The 24,845-nt window shown below is 40.7% G+C and overlaps 2 protein-coding genes across 2 annotated transcripts; both read right to left on the bottom strand.

Annotated features, from left to right (window-relative positions):
- Positions 1 to 2,936: 2,936 nt before the first annotated feature.
- Positions 2,937 to 6,448, bottom strand: LOC148098660 (dual specificity protein phosphatase CDC14AB-like). The gene is made up of 5 exons (XM_087851407.1): positions 6,419 to 6,448; positions 4,560 to 4,622; positions 4,058 to 4,130; positions 3,171 to 3,401; positions 2,937 to 3,079 (listed from the first exon to the last, which is right to left on the bottom strand). The coding sequence occupies exons 1-5, from the start codon at positions 6,446 to 6,448 to the stop codon at positions 2,937 to 2,939; spliced, it is 540 nt and encodes a 179-aa protein (XP_087707533.1).
- LOC148098659 (uncharacterized) lies at positions 6,437 to 19,787 on the bottom strand. Its single transcript, XM_087850550.1, has 8 exons — positions 19,465 to 19,787; positions 17,480 to 17,528; positions 16,978 to 17,021; positions 15,932 to 16,075; positions 12,826 to 12,939; positions 9,501 to 11,526; positions 8,641 to 8,952; positions 6,437 to 7,859 (listed from the first exon to the last, which is right to left on the bottom strand). Exons 1-8 carry the CDS (start codon positions 19,528 to 19,530, stop codon positions 7,633 to 7,635), a joined length of 2,982 nt encoding a protein of 993 aa, XP_087706676.1. The 5' UTR covers positions 19,531 to 19,787; the 3' UTR covers positions 6,437 to 7,632.
- Positions 19,788 to 24,845: the final 5,058 nt, after the last annotated feature.

Genomic DNA, 24,845 nt, shown 5'->3' with positions numbered 1-24,845 from the left:
ACCAAGGAATATTCAGGGTGGTATTGACGATACTGAGCCGATACCGATACTTTGTACAAATACTTATTTTATTTATTGTATCTCAAACTATAGCGTCATAATGATTACAGGACATGAGATTTCTTGTTCTTATCACTTAATGATGCAGAGTTCATCATATAGAGATAAAAAAACTGAAGTTGTGCTATTTGAACACATTGCCTGCAGCACTAAAGGACTCCGTGAGAGACGTCTGTCTCGCCCTAACAGCACCTGTCCCTGTCCTCCTCTTCAGTTCGTCTCAACATAAGCTCGTCATATTCTGTGATATGATTTACTCTGAGGTGTTTGACAAGGTTAGTGATGTTGCCACAACCATACATGCCAACCCTCCTGATTTTTCCGGGAGAATCCCGAATTTCAGTGTCCCTCTCGAAAATCTCCCGGAGCCACCATTCTCCCGAATTTCTCCAGATTTTCCACCTGGACAACAAAATTGAAAAACCATATCGCAGAATTCATAGAGGGACCAGCCAATTCCAGTTTCCAACAATGGCGGCAGCGACTTAGTTTTAATATTACTCTTATTTCTCTTTCTGGGTCACAAAAACCTTTTAACATATTTTCAGGTGAGAATGTAGCTGTGTAAACCTCAAATATCTGAGCCGACACATCGTCTTCAAACCCTGCGGTCTTTCACTACTCGGGTTAAACATGATATATAAGTCATTTTGATAACTTAAACATGTTATTGTTTGGCTTTTTCAGTGTTTTATTTGTTCGTGAGTAAATCGGTTTGGCTGAGATTAAAGTTATTAGATTAGATTAAATTAAATTTAACTTTATTAATCCCTTGGGAGGGTTCCTCCGGGGTTTTCACACAGCTGAATAAACGTTAAACAGAAAACCGATTAAACAAAGTGTGAGACGGTCGAGAGTTTACGTCAGCGCCTGGTTATATTTTATGTTATATTTTAGATAGCAAGGAGCAGACGGCAGTTTCACTCCACCGAGGGAGCTCGTGACGTGCTACCCAGCTTTCTTTAGACCAGCGGTCTCCAACCTTTTTTGTGCCACGGACCGGTTTATGCCTGACAATATTGTCATGGACCGGCCTTTAAGTTGTCACGGATAAATACAACAAAATAAAACTAGTACCGGTACAGAAAAAAGATTTATTCATAACACACGTGAAAAGACGAGTAAACGAAAAAAACCATAACAAAATAACGCTGAAAACCGATAAAAACCTGAAAACTATACATTTCACACCTGAGCCTCAACTCTCGCGGCCCGGTACCGGTACCGAGGCCCGGGGGTTGGGGACCGCTGCTTTAGACCGAGAAGGCCGGGTCCTCAGGTGGAAGCAGCATCTGAATTTGGACACCCCCGCTGTTTCCGGGCCGGTGATATTTAACGTATTTTATCCGACAAATAAACACTGTAAAATTATTTATCAACCCCCCAACAGCCTTTTTGAACGTCTCCCTAATTCTGAGGTCTCAAGGTTGGCAAGTATGGCCACAACACCTCACTTTTTATGCAAACCACGTCTCAGCTGTTTGTGGAGGTAAAATACGTCCGCACAATTACGCTCAGCCATTGTTGTGAGTGCGCACGCCAAGGGGCTGCGAGTTATTATACAGCCGTATTTCGCACATGAGTATGAAAGGCGGAAGAGGAAGTAGTTCCTTTGAATGTAGACAATCTGAATGTTATAGTTTCTTTCCACTGTGTTCCTGTTAATGATAAACTACAGATTTACCCTAAATTACTAAAATATCGATATTTTAATGTGAGAATCGATTCTAGAACATAAATGATCGGTATCGGAGGAATCGATATTTCAGGATCGATACGCACATCACTAGCACCCGCTGCTTGTTGAGAGTAAGAGCGATACGCGCTTTCACGTCAAAAAGTCGTCATAAATAAGTCTCCAATAACACCAGAAAAAGTCGCCAGATTTGTCGCTAGTCGCTTTTTAGAAAAAAAGTCGCTAAATATAGCGACAAAGTCGCTAAGCTGGCAACACTGCACACAAAGCTAGTAGCCATTAGCAACAGAGCACTACTGTGGCGTAAGGAGGAAGTGTGCGTCCAGAGCTGAGGAGAGAAACCAGCTGACTGCAGTCTGCAGCAGTAACACAGTTTCAGGCTTTTTTTAATTCGATTTGATTCATCATCCACCAGTTTCCCACTGCTGCAGTCACCACCAGCTGCACATGGGCACCCTGGGGAATGCCCCACCCTGACCTCCACCTTTTGCTTCTCTTCTAACTTTTACTACATTTCCAGCGTGCTCCAACCATGACCTCAGCATGGAGAAACATCTTGTGTGGTAACAGAAATAGATGCCACAGCCTAAGCACAGACGGGCCTTGTTTGTCCAGCACATCTCACAGATGCTCGATGAGATTGAGATCTGCCGACGTTGAAGGCCAAGGTGACACCTCAAACCCTTCCTGATCTACTTCCTGATCTACTTCCTGATCTACTTGTGCTTCGTGTGAAGACTCCAGCGACACTCGAAGTATTAGAGAACAGCTGTACTCAGTGACCAACGCCTTTTGGGTCATTGCAAAATGTCAAACAGCTTGTGTTTAAATAAAAAAGACTGGAAACAGAAAAAGTGGACCAATCACACCTTCACAGATAAACGCAATGACCCTGATGAAGGCCACTAACACGTTATGGTTCCCTAATACTCTGTGACTGGAGTCTTCACCTCGTCAGATCTTTCTCCGTGCACCTTGGAGGTGAAGTTGCCGTCTGCTTGTGTTTTGTGACATTATCCTAATGAAGTGTTGCAGACGTGTCTGTGTGCACATCATCTGGAAAGCATTACTCCTGTACTTTCATGAACGGCACTAAAGCTTAATGATTGTCTCCGACTGATACCTTTGGAGTCACGGAAATTGGAGCGTTTGGTTTGAGCGTCACAGCTGAGGCACAAACTCACTCTTCTAAGAAGTTTTGCTGTGGACCGATGATAGATCCAGGTCTGCAGACTCTGATCCAAGCAATCGCCTCGGCTGCAGTAAACCGGAAGTGCTTCATCAGGTAGCAGCCAATCAGAGTGCCCGTGCGGCCTAATCCAGCTGTAAATGGATGGAGTGTTTAAAGAGACAAAGTTAAGATAAAAGAAATAAAAGACATCAATTAAACATACATAAACACTTGCAGTCCTACCTTTACAGTGCACTGCCACTGCCCCGTCTGTGCTTTCACACACATGCAGAAAGCGTCTGACGATGAGGTCAGAGGGCGTGGTCCCATCAAGGAAGAAGAGGTCGTGGTGCTCAAATCCTGCATCCTCAAACCGCCTGCCATCATACAACTTCCTGTTCAGACGAACCACGGTCGTTACGTCATTTTGGCAAAAGTATGAGAAGTATGCCTCGGGTGTGTGGAGGGGATAACCTGGAGACAGAATCAACAACAACTGAGTTACGTCGTACGTTTCAATCAGCGAGGGTCTGTTTTTAATGCAAGTCCTGTCTCTTAATGCAAACGTAAAATAAGATTCAATGACGTAGTGTCAACTGATTTATATTGTAAGGTAAAGACGTTAAATACAGAGAAAACTCAACGATCGAACGGCCCCAAGCACCTGCTGACAGCGGGAAAGAAAAACTCCCTTTAACAAGAACCAGGCTGAGGGAGGGGGAGCAATCTGCCACATGTGGTCGGGGTGAGGGGAGGACAACGGGACAAGAGACGGACTGGAGAGCCAGAGGGGAATAATAACTACGTGCAAAGTGGTGTAAATACACAGGAAGTAAAAAGAGCTGAGTGATGAAGAAGCATGAGTGCATCATGGGAAACCCCGAGCCACTGCAGGGCTCAGGCTCGTCTAATCCAGCCGTAACAACATGACAGCACTAAGCAGGAAACAATACACGCCATCAGAAGACAGCAGGGTAAGGTTAGCTCTTCTCAGCTGTTTCAGGACGTGCAGGCACTGAGGGGCTGCACAGGCCTTCTGTCAGGCCAAGCAACGTGAGCACTGATGTTGGTTTGGAGGCATGCTTTTAGCTTTTAGCTTAGAGATTCTGACTCACCATCTTCTATCTTACCACGAGAATGAGGGCTACTGAACGCCAGAACCTTTCCCGGAACGATCCAGTTCATATCTCCATTTTCAACTCGCTAAAAGCACAAAAAGAAAGGAAAGAAAGACTGTGATAGAGGTTAGCGACATATCAGTTAAAAACATGGATCCAGAACACCTTAATTATACCACCACTGCAGTAATGAACACATACGGTCTTTTACCTTTCATTGGAAATCAGTTTTGTTGCAGTGGACACAGGTGAGCTGACCTTTACATCACTGACTGTCTATCACTTGGACGGGTGAGTTATGGATCAATCTAACTGAGAAACTGAGGAAGTACAGCGTGCACCAAGGCAGGCCTGGACATCATATGAGCCCTTGGTTGGCCCTGACTGTGTTACTAACAGCACTGCAAATAAACTGGATGAATAACAAGCGTACATTACTTATTTCTTACTGTATCTTGGTCCTGTTTTCATTGATATCGACCTGTAGCACAGTCAGCACTCTGCAGTCTGTTACCTCATAATGTTCATATTCTTCTGCACTGAACCTTTCAAAATCCAGGAAACCATGTTGTAATGCCTGCAGAGGAACAGAGCAGGAACAGATTTTCACAACAAAAGCACAACTCCCCCCAAAGGGTTGAAATGTTTAGTGTTATAGTGATCTGCAGTGGATTCACAGATTCAGTTCAGTTTTTTTTAGCACCAAATCACAACAAAGGTCACCTCAGGCAGTTAATATTGTACGGTAAAGACCCTACAGTTATACAGAGGAAACACAATCAGACCACCCCTACGAGCAGGCACACTGGTGACAGTGGGGAGGAAAAACTCGTTTTTAACAGAAACACATGTTCACCAGAACCAGGCTCAGGGAGGGGCGGCAATCTGACTGCTGAGGGGCTGAGGGGACGGAGACAGGACCAAAGACACACTGTGAGGACAGCCAGAGATTAATAACAAGTATGACTCAATGCAGAGAGGTCTGTTAGATGGGGCCTGATTATTTAAGACGTTGTATATGAGGAGCAGGATTTTGATCTGGCTTCATGGACAGATAGAGCTGGGTGTCATCTGCATAGCAGTGTAAATGTATGCTATGTCTTCTAATGATGCTGCCTAGGGGAAGCATGTATAATGTAAACAGAATTGGTCCTAGCACTGAACCCTGTGGAACTCCATAATTAACCTCAGTGTGTGAAGAGGACTCTCCATTTACATGCACAAACTGGAGTCTATTAGATAGATATGATACAAACCACTGCAGCACAGTACCTGTAATACCTACAGCATGTTCTAATCGCTCTAATAGGATATTATGGTCGACAGTATCGAACGCTGCACTGAGGTCTAGCAGGACAAGCACAGAGATGAGTCCACTGTCAGAGGCCATAAGAAGATAATTTGTAACCTTCACTAAAGCTGTTTCTGTGCTGTGATGAGCTCTGAAACCTGACTGAAACTCTTCAAATAAACCATTCCTCTGCAGATGATCTGTTAGCTGTTTGACAACTACTCTTTCAAGGATGTTTGATATAAAGGAAGGTTGGAGATTGGCCTATAATTAGCTAAGACTGCTGGGTCTAGAGATGCTTTTTGAGGAAAGGTTTAACTACAGCCAGCTTGAAGGCCTGTGGTACATAGCTGATTATTAGAGATAGGTTGATCATATTTAAGATCGAAGAATTAATTAATGGCAGGACTTCTTTGAGCAGTTTTGTAGGAATGGGGTCTAAAAGACACGTTGATGCACTGACTATTTCTTCTTTAGTCGTTTGTTTTCAATTCCTGTGTGTTTGTACATCACTGAAGTATTTAATCATTAGTAATTATTAAACTCCTTTGTAGTTCTCTCTGCTCTCTTCTCTCACCCCTCACCTGTCACAGTGAATTGCTGCCTCCTTAAACCTGGTTCTGTTGGAGGTTTCGTCCTGTTGGAAGGGAGTTTTTCCTTCCCACTGTTGCCAAGTGTATACTTCTAGTGCAGAGCTGTAGGGTCTTTACCTTATAAGTTAAAGTACCTTGAAGTAACTGTTGCTTAGAATTAGTGCTATGAATAAAACTGAATTCAATTACTGTTGTTACAGAATAAGAGGAGAACAATGTCAAATGTGGCTCAAACTGGGATTTTTAAGTTAAAATGAGGTTAAAATGACCAAAATGAAGTTAATAAGTGTCATTTTAATTTTACTAAAATCATCTGTGTTAGACGTTGTTGCTACCTTGTGGATTCCTTGTAAGCAGTTTAGGACGGTGAGGTTAAAAGAGCACTCTCCAACTGCTGCGTCTCTGTGGCACGCACACACACACACACACACACACACACACACACACACACACACACAGACACACACAGACACACACACACACACATACACGTTTTTCCAGCCACGTGGGGACTTCCATCTAGGAGGTTACACGTGGGGACACAACATTTCTAAATGTAATAGAGGCATTATTAAGGCATTATTTGAACTCTTAATTTTTTTAGGGATCAAACATCTATTTTGGTACCACAATTTGTTAAATTTACAAAATCCAATTTTTGTCAGGTTTTTCTACCTGGTGGGGACACAGCTTTTATGTCTTTTCACAAACCACCACCAGGTGACACTATTGCACGTTTACAGTTAGAGGGTCTATTTATAGGAATTTACAACCAGAGTATTCAAAGCTGGTATAATGAAAAAGCTTTCAAGTGCTGGTTGGATTTCAGAGAATGGTTTCTGCTACATATTTTTATTTATTGAGTTTTATATTGTTTTTGTTATTTTGTCATTACCCCTTGTATTTGTTCACTGGAAAATTTGTGCACTGGCCTCTGCTTTCAATAAAAAAAAAAATGTTTCAACTAAAGAGCTTACCTTCCCAACTCATCTTTTAGATATACAGTATTAAAAAAGAACTCTCCCTGCTCAAAGTTAACCTGAACAGCAAAGAAAACAATCTTTTCAATACTAATGTACCATTGCTGTCATGGCTGTGTGTAGACGGGCAGGAAATGGTGGACCCAAAATGCAGACTCACGGAGACGAAAGTGAGCCGAAAAAGCAGCTTTATTGCTGAACACAAACTAACTTAAACTGAGAATACAAACTGAGGAAAAAGCAGGCAGGATACACGGGTGGAAACACAGCAGGGTGAGGGTACGATGTGACACAGAACTGAGGGAGACGCCGACATAATACACAGGGGAATAACAAGGAGCGTCAGAACACACGAGGAAGCAGCTGATACAAATCACAAAGACGAGGGCAAAGCAAGACACATCCACATGAGGCACAGAACTTCAAAGTAAAACAAAAAACACACAAATGCGAAGACACAGACTGAGAGACATGGGCTTAACACAGGGACATGACTAAACTGGAACAGAGGGAGCCCACAGGCAGGGATGACAGGACACAGAACAGAGGGGTCACAGCATAACACAAGGAGCAAAAGGACCAAAACATGAGCCCACAATAATAACAAAGAACACTGGGTCCCCGACCCAGCACCGTAACAATTGTCTTTTTTTTCTCTAAACATGAGAAAATTTTAAACGGTAACTGAAGCTGTTTATGTTCCATTTGTTTGACATTAGCTTCTTACCTTCTTTTCACTGACTCTCGCTTTAAAGCATCAATTCGGTTTTTCACGTAAAACTTAACTCCCTCCCAACGTCTCTCTTTCAATGCTAATGGTGAAGTCTCAATACATTTGAGACACTCTGCCTTCCCAGGAACCTTTCCAGAGCTGATGTACTCCATTAGAGTCTTCTCCACAGCCTTTATTTCTGCTTCAGTCCACTTCCTTCTTGTGGTTTGTGATGCCCCTGAATAAAGTAGACAGTAACCGTGTTATTCAAAAAGAAGAGCATCAAGTTGGTGTGTAATCACATGACTCCCCTTATGACCAGATGTGATACTTGGAGTATGTTGACAAGTATATCAAAAGCTATAGGTACATTTGGACTATACTTTGTACTTGTTGGTATTCCTCAAGTATAAGTACAAGAAATGCCCATAATGCATTGCAGCGATTTAACTGTAAACAACCTATGAAAGAATTAATTGATGTTTAAATAAATAATTTGTCAAACATTGTTGTAACATGATGTTTTACGTTTTTGAACAGAGTGTGGGAAATAAATTTAAAAAAATAAAACTATCAGTGAGAAGAGACAGTCAATAGAACTTCCCTCTCAATTACTTACTAGTTTACTAGTTAGTTTACTTAAAGAACACAACTGGCAGATTAACTATGAACATAGTTGCTGTAAATGAAGCACTCTGGGTGTTGTGACTGTGTGAAAACACACTAAAACACTAAAGATAAAACACAACATCTTCTATTACTAATGGGACAAGGGCTGGTCATCCAGTTCTGCACTGCAATAATGTGTTCTCTGTTCCGACATCACCGGTGTGATGATGTGACTCTGACATTACCTCCACAGCTGCATTTGTGACAGAGACTGACAAGTTATAGCGTGAATCCATGATATGACTGCAACCTACATCTGGTATCTTTTTCTTGTTCTTAACCTGTAATAGCCCTTATGTTAATGGTAATACTTTAGCAACAGCAGAGTAATCCACAAGTTAGCAACATACCTGAAGATTTTGTCGATAAGAGTGAAGCAGCAGATGACGCAGCGGATGACGCAGCAGATGACGCAGCAGATGACGCAGCGGATGACGCAGCAGGTGACGCAGCAGGTGACACAGCGGGTGACACAGCGGATGACGCAGCAGATGACGCAGCAGATGACGCAGCAGATGACGCAGCAGATGACGCAGCAGATGACGCAGCAGATGACGCAGCAGATGACGCAGCAGATGACTCAGCAGATGACGCAGCATCTGTCACATTCGTGTTATCCTCATCTTCACTGTTTGATGCATCACTGTCAACAGCTACGTTCTCTGGGAAACACAGCAACCATTTGGAAAAAAACATTAAGACTGCTCCTAAGCAATGTTAAGAAGTATCACACAATAGGGGATAGGGAGAGGAGGATAGCTGTAGTTAAAGCTCTGTATACATGTATACGTATTTGTCTGAAGGTTGTCAGTCATCCAGATAAAGTTTTCTAGAAACTGCATCAATTGGACTTCTTGTTAGGTTAAAGTGTTTTATTACTCTGCCAGAGAGTTTCTTCAGTCTGCAGAAAGTTGGTAGAACACAAATGTATCCACCAGGTGGGTTTCATTTCACACATGACCTGAAAAGGCTTTTTACAAATGAGCCCTTTTCAGTCTCCTATTTGAGGCCTCCTACCAATTTTCCTCAGAAAGAAGCACCTTTCATGAGTAATAAAACATTTGTAGACCGTGTGGAAGAACAGAACTTATCATCCACCGTGCTTACGGACGCACAGTCTTAGCTACTGCTACTACTACATCAGCATAATACTGCATGATTTTTGAAATACTTCGATTTTAAATACACAATTTATTAACACATTTTTTACCTTGTGGATCAATGTTTATTTCGTCAAGATTTCTTCCTTTGAAATCTGATAGCTGTCCTCGTTCCATGGCCATAAGGACTTTGCTTATCTTGGCCAGCTGTAACGTCCCTTCAGGCAGTCTGTAATATTCGCGATGCACTCGAATATCATGGCCAAGGAAGTCTGCCAGATTATCCATTTCATTGTCTTTTAAGTTAAGGATCTTGGACATGGTGGCCATGTGCTTCCTTAATTTAGTAGAGGACAACGCTTCTGGTTGTTTTGCTCCACAGCTCTGCGCGATCTGTCGAACAACATCTGACCCTCTGATGTGAGTAAGTGCTTTCGGTCTCGCAAACATGAAAGGATTTTCATCTAATACTTCACAATTTCGGCGAGTGTTAACGAGCAAATCCATTGATGTCATCATATCAGGTGTAAGGAGTATGGGGACTTTTCTTCCACGTTTGCCTTTTATCTCTATTCGTTGGAAGTGCCTACAAAGCTTCTTTTCCAGGTCAGTTAAAGCCAATTCAACATCTGGATGAGTCAATGAAGTGTCTCTCAATGTGAACGCATTAAGAATCATTTTGGAAACCTCTCCTTCTCTTCTACGGTTGAAGATAATCACTTCACACAATGTGATTTTTGCAAGTTCTGCCCAGTGCTTCTTATTTGGTTCTTCCTTGAGCTTTGTATGGCACTCCGTCCGTTGTATGTTGAGATACTGGTGCATCTTCTTCACATCTTCAGCAAAGGGAAGAAGTTGTGGAGTATTCCATTTTGCCTCACTCAGATTTCGGAGAGCCTTTGAAGATATGCACTCACTCCATTTAGTGTCACAGATTTGCTTGAACACCTTTACATTGCGAATAGTATTCTCATCACCAGCGATCATTGCTTCACATTCAAGAACATCTGCTATTTTCTTGAGATTGTGGCCTAACTTCAGTGCCAAAGATGGTGTTTTGTATGTGTTCGTTTCCTCATTCAAGCCAGCAACATTTTTCACTGCTGCAATAACATGAGGGAAATTACCTGGTACAAAGAAATCAGACACCATTTTCAACTTGCCATTTTTCTGTCCTTGGAGCACCAGTCGCCCTGTCTCACGCATCTTCTGTCTGATATAGTCGTGTTTAGTGACATCATGTCCATGCTTATTGAAAAGATGCTCCCCAAATTTCAGTATGCAACTCTCTTTGCGGACAACATTTGTTATCTCATCATCATGCATGACTTGTACCAATTTCCAAAATTGTGCATTGACACTGTCTGGGACTGGCTCTGCATATTTACACGTAGCCTGGACTCTAGATGTTCCTGGCCTTAAACCTTTGACCTTCCTGCTGAGATGACATCTCTGCATGTGCCTCCATAGTGACCTTCTCTTGAAGTAACCCTGACAATTAATACAGTGCAAGTAATCACTGGCTTTCACAGGTACACTGGATTGTTGACGAGGTATCACCATTCCTTGTCCTTTTTTAATCACCTCATTATTGTGGGCACGGTTTCCTTGATTTCTTAATAAACTCAACTGTATTTTCCGTTCTTTAGACCCTACTGGGAAAGCCATTGCTTTTGCCACTTCTGGTTTATCTTTGTGTTTTGATTGCAAATGGCGTGCCATCTTGCTAAAAGGTTTACCGCAAAACTTGCAGTAGAACTTTTTGTTGTACAATCTGCCACCATGTTTCTTCTTCTTTAGTGTCATAACCGTCACATCAGAACAATCATGTGAAGAGGACTCTCTGGTGTCATCAAATGAAGCAGATGTGTTTGTGTCTTCTGCATCAAGTGAAGAGGATTCTTTAGCATTTGAATTTGAGGAATTGCATTGAGTTCGGGTACACCTTCTCTTCAGTTGTCGGACATCTTCCTGAGAGTTACCTGAAGTAGTTTTCCGTGCTTTTTTCTTCTTTCTTTTGTGTTGTATGAGACTTTCTGCAGAACTGGCACTTTCTTCAGCAGTTTGAGGAGCATATTCTTCCTCACTGATGTCAGTACTTGATATAGATGGGCATCCAAGCATTTGTCTGGTAAGCTTAAAAAAAAAAAAAAAGAAAGAAAGAAAATAGTTAAATTTTTCCACTCACACAAGCATTTAAAGACCAGAGGTAGTACAGTAGTAGTTGTAACAGCTGTACTGGTATTGACAGTTGTATTAATACCATTTACGGTACCACACATGTCACAATTTAATTTGAACTAGTCATATTAAGTAATCTTTCCTCTGCTGCATCACATTTACCAAACAACCCTGGGTGGCTTTGTCTGGATATGCTGTCATTACCCAAAGACTGTCAATACAGCTGTGATGTCACACTCATTAACAGTCACTTAGGTTAGTTTTAAACATCTGGGACAATGTAATCTCTAAGCTAACACTGTTTCTAGGAAATTGCTGAACTTCGTTTTCTTTTTGTATATATACACTAATGTTTATAGAAATTGATTTTCTTTATTTAAATATATGATATAATTTTTACCTGGATCAATTACCTTTGAAGAACATTTTTTATGTTTGTAAGGTAGAATAGTATCTACTCAAGTATCAACTGTGTTCCAGGTAAACTGAAGATTTTAGCAGTGCATTGCATTTTAGGATTGTCAGGGGATGAGACTGACAAATGCTTAATTAGTAGGTGACAAAAGCATGACAGCCATTTGTTGAGCTCCTTTTGTCAAATTCAAAGAAATAAATTTTAGTCATAGCGCATAAACAATAAAATGGGCATTTTGGAACCACCTCACAAGAAATAATGATCCAAATGATCCTATCACAATGAAGAATCCTGTTGCCTCACTACACAAAAGAGACTTAAAATGTGTCACAGATAAAATATACGTAGGCTTAAAAATAACATGTATCACCTTTTATGAGAACATACAGAATATAAAGTTGATCACATAAGTCATTACGTACTTTAAGCTATTCCTTAAAATCTTTTATTGCTAACTAAATGCAATCATACATTACTACCTATGCAAATGCAATGCTAATTGAATTTAAGCTACTGTTATTACTGTAACACCTTGAAAACCTTTGTGAACTTGAAGCACTAAAACCTCTGAACTTCAGACACCAGAAAAGACATTAAACATCAGTGTCCCTGACAAGATTGATAAATGAGAAACCCCTTGTCTCAAGCTTACAGTCGTTCTATCAAGGCGTGCTCGTAATCCAAGAAGGTGACATGATTGTACAGGAGGTAGTTATTATTATTATATTTTTTCACAAGACTTAGTTGTTAGTTTTAAATTTGACGGTTACCGTCTATTCACTTTGTGCTCTGTGCACAAAAATCTGAGATCTGTAGTGGAGTTGTACGAATAAACTTACAATAACACTGTCTGTCCTTCTGAGCTCAGGTACACTTGTATCCATGTCAGAATCAGCTGAAGTGGGTTTAATGATAATGGAACTGTCGCTGTCACTGGACAACTGCTGTTCCATCTGAAAAGTAAACAGAAAAAGATACAAATAACAATTACTGATGAATATAAATTACAGAATAATTATTGCTACAACACAGATTTGTAAATATGTGTCTTAATGCATTTTTGCAGCAGTTGCTCTAGCAATATCACAATTGTTGTCAATTTCAGATAAGATGGGCCACAGTTTTGATTTGGCCAGCAAAATATAAACTCTAAACAAGGGTTTGTTTGTTTTTGTCATTGTGAAAGGCTCACACTTTCCGGCAGGGTGGAAAGACCTTTCTGAGTATTACACTGTTTAGCATGTTGAGTTATCATAATACTACTTTCTCGTTGTGCTTCTGCACTGTACATAAAGCACTTAACTGCAGATTTTATTATCAGCAGTCTGACAAGCTGTCACCACAATACACTGCTATGATCACCTTTCTCAACCTAAGCAAGTGAAGCAATAAAATCATACTGTAGCGTATGAAAATCATCTTCTGTGTGACTCAGTGTAGCACATCTAAGCTATACTACTGCAAGATGTAATATACCTAAATCAATAAGTACACATATCAGAGAGCTGGCAGTCATGATGGAAAGAAGGAAGGTAGATTAACTGTGTGTGCAGGAGACCAGGTACAAGAGAAGCAAGGCCAGGAGCATTGGAGGTGGATTCAAGCAGTTCTACTAGGGTGTTCATAGGAAGAGAAATGGAGTAGGGATAATCCTGAAGGAAGAGTATGCGAGTAGTGTGGTAGAGCTGAAGAGAGAGGCTATGTTGAATGTTGTCAGTGTGTATGTCCCACAGGTTGGAAGTCAGGTAGACGAGAAAGAGGAGTTCTGGAGTGAGTGAGATGAAGTGGTAGAGAGTTTTACTAGGAATGAGAGACTGGTGATTGGAGTAGATTTCAATGGACATGTAGTTGAAGAAAACAGAGGTGATGAGGAGTTGTTGGTTAGGTATTGTGTTAAGGATAGAAATGCAGAAAGACAAATGTTGGTGGATTTTGCCAAAAGAGAGACTGTAAGGTGGTGTCAGGGGAGAATGTAGCTAAGCGGCATCATATGGCAGTCTGTAGGATGAAGTTGGACGTAACAACAAAGAAGCAAGTGAAGGCAGAGGCAAAAATTAAATGGTGGAAAATGAGGAAGGAAGACGGTTGTTCATGACGGAGCTGAGACAGGCGTTGGGCAGTATGGAAGAGTTACCAGATGACTTGGAAAGTACAGCTGAAGTGGGAGGGCAACGGCTAAGAAAGCGCTTGGGGTATCCTCTAGACAGAGAAAAGATGACAGGAAACCTGATGGTATTGTGAAGTACAGGAAAATGTCCAAATGAAGAGGTTAGCAAAGAAAAAGTGTGATAGTCAGAGAGATTAAGGAAGTAGACATGAGCATTGGGAGTACAGCCAAGAGAGAGGTGGCAAAGATGAAGAAAAAGGCTTATAGTGAGTTGTATGTGAGGATTGAAGGAAGGACTTGTACTGATTGGCTAGACGGAGATTGAGCTGGAAAGGATGCGCTTCATGCCCTGGGGGACAGGGCTATGGCTCTCTACATCCTCTTGCAGACCATTACATGGGGAAACCATTTGAATACAAGTGCGCCGATCCACACAGGTGTGCACACAGGTGTTCGCTGTTCGTAGACTTGAATCACACCTTTCTTGGCTGCTACTTCAAAGCACATTGTGCGCTGTCTGTCCTGCGTGCTGCACAACAACGTTCAATATTTGGTATTTGCTGCTGTTTACACTTAGCTAGATTAATGCGATGGTGTTGTCTATAGTATGTTGCTTTGTTTTGTTTTGTTGCTTGTTTTCTATTCTTTTTCTCTCAACAGGTGATCCCGGAGATATTTTTTTTCCCCCCCTTTCTCACTGTCCCTCTCCCCTTCTGTTTTTCTTTTCCTTCCTCTTTCTTTCTCCTTTTCCTATCCTTCACTCATGTCTGTCCCGTCTGTAACAACTGAAAATAAAATAAAATAAATAATAAAAACAAAGGTTGATCAAATGGACCAATACGGCAATGCCATGATGATCCATTTGGCAAAATAAATCCATTGGGTATCCTTGTTGGTCTTCAGACAACAATTCTGACGGCTAAAGAACCAAATGGGACAGGCAAAAAAAAAAAAAAAAAAAAAAAAAGCTGATGATGCTTAGATTAATTAGCTTTATACTGTCTAATGTAAATATAGTATAAACATTGTAGCCTGTGAAACTGTTAACATCTTGTTGAATATAAATCCACAAAGAGCAGCAGGTCAGGCAATCACATCCTTTACACTAACAAAAACCTACATTTTACTGTTTAGTTGAGGAGGCAAAGTCACCCTCTATGATTTCACTGATTGTGAAAAGTAAGTAGATTAATCAGAGTTAGAATTTACAGTGTAACATTTTTATTATATGTGCAATATTGTTTTACACAACATTCAGTTACCTTTGAAAACAATATTTAGTAGAATTGTCCTTTAAGGAGATTTTTAATGTCTTATTTTGACTACATTTCAGAGCCTGTACAATTTCACTTTTATTTGATTATAAAAGTTGCTTAAGTAATTTTACTGAAGTATTTTTACCCCAGGTATCTGTACTTCTGCACTTTTGCCTCCTCTGTTTGTGTGTGTAAGTGTGCACACACTGCATCCTCTTCTGCTTATGTTTGCATCCTCTGTTGAGTTTTAACAAAGCTTCATAGGTTTTGCATTTCAGATCTTTCCTCCCCATCATGGCATCACACCATTATCCTCTATTAAAGGCAATATACTGCATTCTAGCTCATCATCAATGTAATTTCTTACTCATCAGCATCCTGTACATTAAAATGTAGCACGTTAAAAAAAAAAAAAAAGGATGCGCAGCAGGTTCGGGTGATTAAAGACAGAAATGGAGATGTGCTAACAAGTCAAGAGAGCGTGTGACAGCAGGATGTTAGGGATAGAGTGAGATGGAGGCAGATGATCCGCTGTGGCGACCCCTTAAAGGAGGATCCAAAAGAAGAAGTACTACAACTAACCTTCGTATTGAGGCTACGGTGTAGAAACAAGGTCCTCTCCCTCTGGTCGTTTAACCTTTTACTTTGTGCCCTCTCGTAGCGTTCCTCACATACACTATGATGTCTCCTGAGTTTCTCGAGGCGAGGCAAGCCACGACTTTTAACCTGCAAACAAAGAAATAAATCAAAACCTTTGTTTTATTGTTTTTTGCTTTATTAGATAGTAGTGGAGAGACAAAAGACAGAACAAAGAGGGAATGACAAACAGCAAACAGCCTAGGTGCGAAAAGAAGCCTTACTGCTGAGACAAGGCCTAATCATACCTTGTATTTAATTATAAACAACTGTATTACAATGAATGATTTGTTTTTACGGTGTCCTCAAACATTTTAATGTGGCTGACATTTGTAATTTTTTGAATTAAAATTAAGAAAAAACAAAAATCAAGGCCACAATTTGATTTGATTCCACTTAGCTCTCACATCACAAGATGTACATATATTGACATAAATAAAATATATGGAAACAATCATTAAAACAAATACTAAGAATATTTATCACATCAGAAATCATGAATATGTATCTGCAGTGCATAAACTAATTTACTACCTTTTATATTGAGGTCCAAACTGGAGGAGTTTGCCTACTTAAAATCCTTCTACCAATTTAACCGTCTGAACACACTGCAGTCTAACCTTTACTTTAAGCTGAACGAACTGAACATATTACACATCAAACAATCCCAGAATGTTTATTTTCAACGGCAAAAACATAATGTGTGCATGTGATATTTTCAGCAATCATTCTTAGAGTCATTCTAGCATGATGTACACTGAATGAATAGTGGAAATTTCAATATTAATGGATTATTAATTGCAATATTGGCTTGACAGCTATATAATGTGTAAGGTGTAGATGAGAACTCAAACAACCCTAAACTGCTCCTTAAATAATAATGTAAAGTGAGTATGTCAGCGTTAACAATGTGCAATGTCTATCACAGCTGTTTAAGTGCACAGCTGGTTTACTGGTCCATTTAAGAACCAAAAGAAGATGGCATATCCTACCTCTTTCTTGTGTGCAGGGTTAAAGGCATCTGTCCCATCAGCAACTGCAAAATTAAAAATATTGACTTGGTTCAAGATGAAATAACAATAGCAAGTTGAGACGGTCTTTGAGCAATGTGTTTAATTTACAATATATTGAGTTTTGCCTTAAAATAGCCTAAACACTTGAAAGGCTGAATTTATTGGAAAAGAATAGTTGTTGCACAACCTCTACTTACACCAAATAAAATTATTTCTAACAAAAAACAATTATGATTATTTCATGTTATTTACCTACAGTGACAGCAGAGTATCTGCTGAAGACACATCTGAATTGTAGCTTTTCATTTCTCTGGTGATTTGCAGTTCTACCCCAATGAGAATTTTAACTGCATTTATTTGATATATTCAGGTTTGGAACCAATTGTACAATTTGCAATTTAAAAATGACAGAAGCCAATTTACAGTTTTAACAACAATGAAGAAAAAAAGCAAAATGTAGGGTAAAACAGAGCTTTCTTACCTGTGCATTCAGCACTGCCATTGGTAGATGCAAAGCTTGGGCCATCCTCCTATCAGCACAAGTGAAACAGTTAGTCAAACTTTAAGGACCAACATAATCAAATTTCACTGTATTTCAGTGAGCTCCAGTTGTACAATTTGGCAGTATATTGATGTATGTTACTTTGTGACATCATAGCCTGTCATGGTGGTTATCATTACCCACAACATTTCCTAATATTTCCCTGTCTGTGAAATCTTTATGAAAGTACAGTCATTGCCAATATACAGTCAAGTGACAAAGCTACTAACTTAAATTCTGATGTATGATTAAAGCAGGACAATGACAGAAAATATTTTACTACAATTTCTATGGTGATTTATTAGAATTTTGAGGGATGTAACAGATCATCAAAAACTACAGCAATAGCTTCGTCTTCTTTCCCTTACATACAAGGTTGATGTTTTGAACGGGTGGTCCTGTGATATATTACCATTCTTATATGGCTGAGCAGGGATGCTACACCTGGCAGAGGGAGGGACTGCTCTCATTGTCTAAGACAGGGGTGGGCAACTCCAGGCCTCAAGGGCCGGTGTCCCTGCAGGTTTTAGATGTGTCCTTGAACCAACACAGCTGATTTAAATGGCTAATTAGCTCCTCAACATGTCCTGTAGTTCTCCAGAGGCCTGGTAACAAACTAATCATGTGATTCAGGTGTGTTGACCCAAGGTGAGATCTAAAACCTGCAGGACACCGGCCCTCGAGGCCTGGAATTGCCCACCCCTGGTCTAAGAGCTGTTGTCAGACACAGTGACCAGAACCAGCTCAATTTTAAAGTGTGTAGTAAATTATAGATGCAGTACAGATGTACATACAGTCGGTTTTCGTTTTAGCGTGTTCCTAACAATTTACAAACAAGCTTGTTGTGGTTAACGAGCTTGGTGACGTAGGTGAATGCAGACGCAGCGTTATCATTATTCTGACAGCATGTCTCCTTAAGAAGCATTTTATTAAATACCTTTTCAATTTTTTTAACCTTTGTCGTGTGTGCAGTAACACGTCAGGTCCCACAAACTAAAGTCTCAGCTCACCTACGCTCTCTCTGTGCCTGCTGCCCGCTCTGCGTGCGCGTGCTGAACCCTGCCCTCGGTCACAGACAGAGGACAGAGCAGAAATCTCAACTATATTCTCACATCCGCTAATTTCACTCACTGCTCTTTTCATGTGCTAATTAAATACAAGCTGGTTTGTCCCTCATCACCTGTGCACCGATCACCGATCACATACTATCAAATAATGCGCGAGGCAGCTCACGTTCCTCCGCTGACCATGACGGTCACGGTTATGCGCCGTTCACGTGATAACCCTCCTACATGGTATCTTTTCACTGCAGCTCTAAGACGAGGTAGAGAAACATTAAATCTACTTTAAATAGTAGTCGTTCCACTAAAACACGATGTATGATGCTGAAGCTTTACAATTTTGAATTAATCCGTGCATATACGCGCATCTGTGCAGAGCGATATAAAGGGATCGCGGATCAACTACAGCCGTAACACCATTGCAGTTTTAGTATAAATTGAAATATCAAGACAATAAAACAGTATATTTTGATGGTTTGGTTTGAACAGTTTACTGTAACGGTGTAGTTTGTGTAATGTAACACTGTGTTGAAGCAAAGTATTTCGTAGCAACTAAGTACCAATAACAGAAATTCATTTTGAAAATACTATATATCCATTAAAATAAAAATCACCACAGTCCGTAGTATTTTTACAGCCAATTGTTACACCGTTTTAAACTTATTTTACTTGACAAAAGCATAGGCAGACCAAGATTTAACAGCAACTCAGTTAGCATCGTTGTTAGCTAACATTAGCTAACCATCAAGTCATACCATTAAGTTACAGCTGCACACGACACTTTGTGTGTTAATATAATGTGCAAACGCGACACAAATTAACCCAAAAGCACAATATTATAATGTGACATAAGTCAAAACTTACCATTCTGGTTAATGCTGCACAGCTAGCTGTACTCCGCATATCGCACGTGCTTGCTGTCTGAAGCATGTCTGTCGTCTGTCTATGCGCCAAAGGAGAGCAGGTGTGGTGATCACAAAAGGAGCGCTTGATTTGGGACGAGGCGCACACCAGATTAACTCCGCTGATTCTTACACATACCGCACCGGACACTGACGGGTCATTGGTGTGTTAAAACAAAGTACAACGTCACTCGGCCATCTATGTGGGGGGATGGGCATGGTCAAGGTGGGGACCTCAAATGTCAAGATATGTGTAAATTGCTGAGAACGAAGTAAATGACTCTACACATTACCTGCTAAGTGACAAATACAATTTCTGAACTGAAATTGGTTTAATATGTACGTTAAAAAATAACTGAAATAAAAATGTCAGACTGTAGATGTATGAAACTCTGCATACAAACTGCACTGTCACTCCGCCATCTTGACGTGCTGCAGTAGACAGTAGGTGGGTGGGGTATGGGCATGGTCAAAGTGGGGACCTCAAATGTCAGGATCTGTGTAATATATTAATGATTGCTGAGTAGAGATGAATCCACACATTACTTGCTTAATTAGAAATGCAATTTCCTAACTGATATTTGTTGAGTTGAAATGTAGACAAAATATAAGCAGTAGCAAAATTAATTAAATGCAGGAATGAATAAATAATAGAAAAAATGCAAAAATGTAAACCAATCAACTACTACCAACCATTGTGATCACTAGACAGGTATTATTGTGAAGGACAGAATTGTGTGGACTCAAAAGTTATGCCAGGCAGGTTTCAATAAATGGTAAACTAAGTTTATTGTAAAAACCAAAAACAATAGTGGATGACACAACAGGAGAATAGAGGATAATGCAAATGTGATTGTAATTGTTTTTAAAGCCTTATATGACAAGGCAACTCCTTACCTCAGTGATCTGCAGCAATTGCAAAAACCAAAGAGAATAATAGAAACTGAGCTGACAGCGTTGTCCCGGGCCCCTCCAGATCTGTCGGCTGGCCTGCATATACACATATATATAGTCTTTTTTCCTTCAAAGTTGGGGCCTTTACCAGAGGTCTGTGAGAATCAGGGTCCTATGTGGTATCTTAGATGTTTTGGATGTTGTTCCTGAAATCTGGAGCAATTACCCCAGTTTGGGGGTCACTGGGTTCTGATTACCACAGGGACCACCGTTGCCTTTTCCCTCCACACTTTTTCCTAGCTCTTCTCATAGCCCTTGGTATTTCTGAAGCTTATGCTCATTCTGCCTGATGTTGGCATCTCATGAGTTACTTGGTTAAAAAAATTCAAATGTACACCCTGCCTGCTAGCATCTTACACCATGGTGTAATGTGCTGGATTATTTGTAGGAGTCCTGGACAAGTCCTTAAAAATCTGAGCTGTTCTGGACCTACATCTCCTGTTGTAGATGTCCTGTAGGGAAGGGAGAGCAGACCTGTAGCAGTGTTCTGCCACACAGATCACTCTCTGAAGGGCTTTTCATCCTGAACACAGCTGTTCCCATACCAGGATGTAAAGTTCTGTGTGAGGATGCTCTCCACATCGCCCGAATAGAAAGTCCTAAGGATCCCTGGAGAGACTCCAAACTTTCTCAGTTGTCTCAGGTGATACAGGCGCTGCCTAGCCCTTTTGGACTGTGAGCAGTCCATGTCAGGTCTAAGGAGATGTCAACCCCAAGGTACTTGAATAGTACCTCTCCACGTTGATGGCCAGGGGCTTGTAGTCTTGCTGCTTTCTCCTACTAAAATCCACCACCAGCTCCTTGGTCTTGCAGACGTTCAGTTGGAGGTGGTTTTCTCTGCACCAAGATGCCAGGTTCTTCACCTCGTCCATTAGGCTGTCTCATCGTTGTTGGAGATGAGGCCCAACACCACAGCATCATCAGCAAACGTCACGATGGTGTTTGAGCCTTGAGTGGCCACACAATCAAGAGGTGTAGAGGGAGTATGTAGTGGAAAAGGGTACGCACTCCTGTGGCACTCCTGTGTTGGTAGTGATGCTGTCAGAGACACACTTACCCACCTTCACCACCTGCGATCTACCAGTAAGGAAGTCCAGCACCTATGCACACAAACTGTTGTTAAGTCCAAGATCCCTCAGCTTTGTGAACAGTCTATGGGGCACTATTGTGTCGAATGCTGAACTGTAGTCTACAAGCAGCATTCTCACATAGTTACCCCGTTTCTAGCTCACATGGCTTGTAGCTGTGCCAGAGAGCAAGCTTGGGTGAGCTAGCGGGGAATATCTCCTTCTGCAGTAGCCTTAAAAAGAGACTATTGTTCGTTCTCCTGTCAGGTAAAAATCTTTTTCGTATGTATATTATACTATTCCATGTGTTATCATGTGTTTGCTATGATGTGATGTGTAGTAATGGTTATTAAGGTGCTAACTGCTAATTGGGGATAAGCTAGCAAGCTCGACAATTAGCCGCCATGCTAAGCGGACGTTGGTAGCCAAGTTCATATGTCACTGAGGGGCTACGAGCTCACATGGCTTGTAGCTGTGCCAGAGAGCAAGCTTGGGTGAGCTAGCGGGGAATATCTCCTTCTGCAGTAGCCTTAAAAAAAGACTATTGTTCGTTCTCCTGCCAGACGCCTCGCTACTGTGCTGCCTTAATACTGTGCTGTCTCGCTGGTGCCATTAAAGGACCGGCGGCTGCCATCCATTCATCCATCCGGACCTCGATTATTTGGACTGAAGTACTCACACACACACACGCACTCAGTGCCATACACTATCTTTATTTTGCTGGCCAGCTAACACCATTGTTTTGTTTTTTTCTTTTTGCATTCACAAAGACTATCCAAAGACATTTTGGGTATTGTCAAATAGACACTCTCTGATTACAGACTGAGGAGGTTGTGGTGTTACAACCCCAGGACTGAGAAAAAAGACCCATTACACAATATATTCACTTGTCTCCTGATTAGGAGAAGTGGCTATTGATGAAAATATTTTTTTCTTTTTTTTCTTCTTCTTGTCTTTATTTACATTGTATCCCAGGGAAGTTTTAAGTTGTTCAGGTTGAAACATTTGCACTTAGAGTCGGTTAAGTTTCCTTTGATGTATCAGTGTCAAGCTGATGTTTAAGAGGGTATGTTAAGGACGTATGTGCTCCAGTCCATCAATCCTTTAAAGTGCTGGACACAGATGGTAAATTGCCATCAGACCCTAAATAAATTTCTCGTCTGCTGTTATCCATATTGCTTCACTCATTCTTTGGTGAGTAGACGTATTGGTTACAATAGCATCTTGTAATTGTATAAATGTTTAAACTGTATAAATATTTCCAACTGGATGCCTTGCATCCAGTTGGAAATAAACAACCAGAAAGGAAGAACAGAGTGGTTTTTCTTCATGAGATGATGGTTATCTATCTGCCTGGTTAAGTGCGAGGGCAGAATAATCACTGTACACAGTGATCACAATGAGCAGCGCATTGTTAGTGTTTGAATGCGACTGTATGCTTACATGCTTCTTGCAAGCAAGATGTGTACAGAATAACTGTAGTGGTAGTGTAGCTTAACATTGGCAGTGAGATGAAGGTTTATGCAGACATTTGTGGTTAGGTGGTGCATGATAATGTCTCCTGGCAAGAGTATGGAGACAGTTCCTAGAGGATGAAGGAATTGATACCACTGACTGGCATCCATGCTCGCCTGACCTAAATCCAATAGAAAACCTCTGAGACATCATGTTTTGTTCCATCTTACATCAGCAGGGTTGCCCCTCAAAATTTTCAGGAGTTCAGTGAAGCTCTGGTCAGGATCTGGGAGGAGACAATCCTTGACGCCATGTGTCATGTCATAAGGATCATGCCCCAAAATGATCAGGCATGCATACAAACATGTGGGGGCCATACAAACTACTGAGTACCATTTTGAGTTGCTGCAATGACCAATTTCAGCAAATTGATCTAGCCTGCTGCATCAGCTTTTCAGTTTAATTTCTTGGTGACTCTGGATTAGGTTGATTATTTTAATTACCATCAACTGATGTAGAATCCTTTTGCTCCTAACTCATTACCCGTTCCATATCAGTATGGATATCCAGCATGATGTTTATTTCCAAATGAGATCTGATGTTTACAAAGAGTTCCTCTAATTTATGAGCAGTGTATCAAATACCCCCATACCTTCATCTGCATACTGTATGTATTTTACTGCTACTTCTGTATTTTACTTTATTTTTATTTTTAATGTTTTTTAATGCCCTATTTATCATCATTACTTTATTTCCTTTTTCAAAAATTGTGTTTTAATAGTTTCACTGAAACAATATAATTATTCACTGAGTTACTTACCATAATTAATTTGACTTGAAAATATTTAAAATATTTATTTCTGTTCATATATAAGTGAACTGCAAATATATTTTAATATTAAAATTTACATTAATTAATAACAGAGCATGTTTGCAATTACTTTATATATACATATTTATATAATAATGTCTATCTTTGCTAAAAAAAAAGAAACTTTTTACAATACATTTTCAAAGTATAATACTGGTCTTGTTCAATAGGGGGCGCTATAGAGTCAACAAATGACTACGCACAGTTCCAGAACACCAAACCTAATGGGGACTGCAATAACGCTGTGTGACCATTAGGGTCACTTGAATTCACACACACACACATTTTGTCTGGAAATTGACCACATGGGGACCTTCTTAGAAAACTTCACCAGCCATCTTTAAATACTGTTTTAGAGCTATTGGTAGGCCTGTGCCCGTGGGGACCTCAAGTGAGGTCCCCACGGTGAAATGAGTCCCCACGGGTCGGTGTGTAGTTAGGGTCAAGTCCCCACCCGGTAGGAAAAACAAGAACACACAGACACACACACAGACACACACACACACACACACACACACACACACACACACACACACAGACACACACACACACACAGACACACACACACACACACACACACACACACACACACACACACACACAGACACACACAGACACACACACACACACACACACACACACACACACACACACACACACACAGACACACACACACACACACACACACACACAGTGAGAGGAATACAGTAATAGTAGTTATTAGTGATGGGTCCAGCAACACTAACGCACCGACGCATCTATCAAGCTCACAGAGCGAAGCCTGTATCGGTGCGTCGCTTTAAGAAAAAGTCACGTGATCGATACAGCTGCTGTATCGCTCATTGCCAACGCGCCAAACTGTGTTTAAAAGGTACCGCATCTGCCAACGGAACGAGTTGCCACCAAAAAAAAAAAAAAAACCCCACAAAATTACTCTTGCAAAGATAAAAAAAAATACATATCTCTCTACAACAAATAATAATACACATCTCTCCA

The sequence above is a fragment of the Neolamprologus brichardi genome, chromosome 14 (genome assembly GCF_056152115.1).
Source record: "Neolamprologus brichardi isolate AB-2024 chromosome 14, ASM5615211v1, whole genome shotgun sequence".
Classification (NCBI taxonomy): Eukaryota; Metazoa; Chordata; class Actinopteri; order Cichliformes; family Cichlidae; genus Neolamprologus; species Neolamprologus brichardi.
The sequence above is the reverse complement of the archived record's forward strand: the minus strand, read 5'-3'. Positions and strand labels throughout refer to the sequence as shown.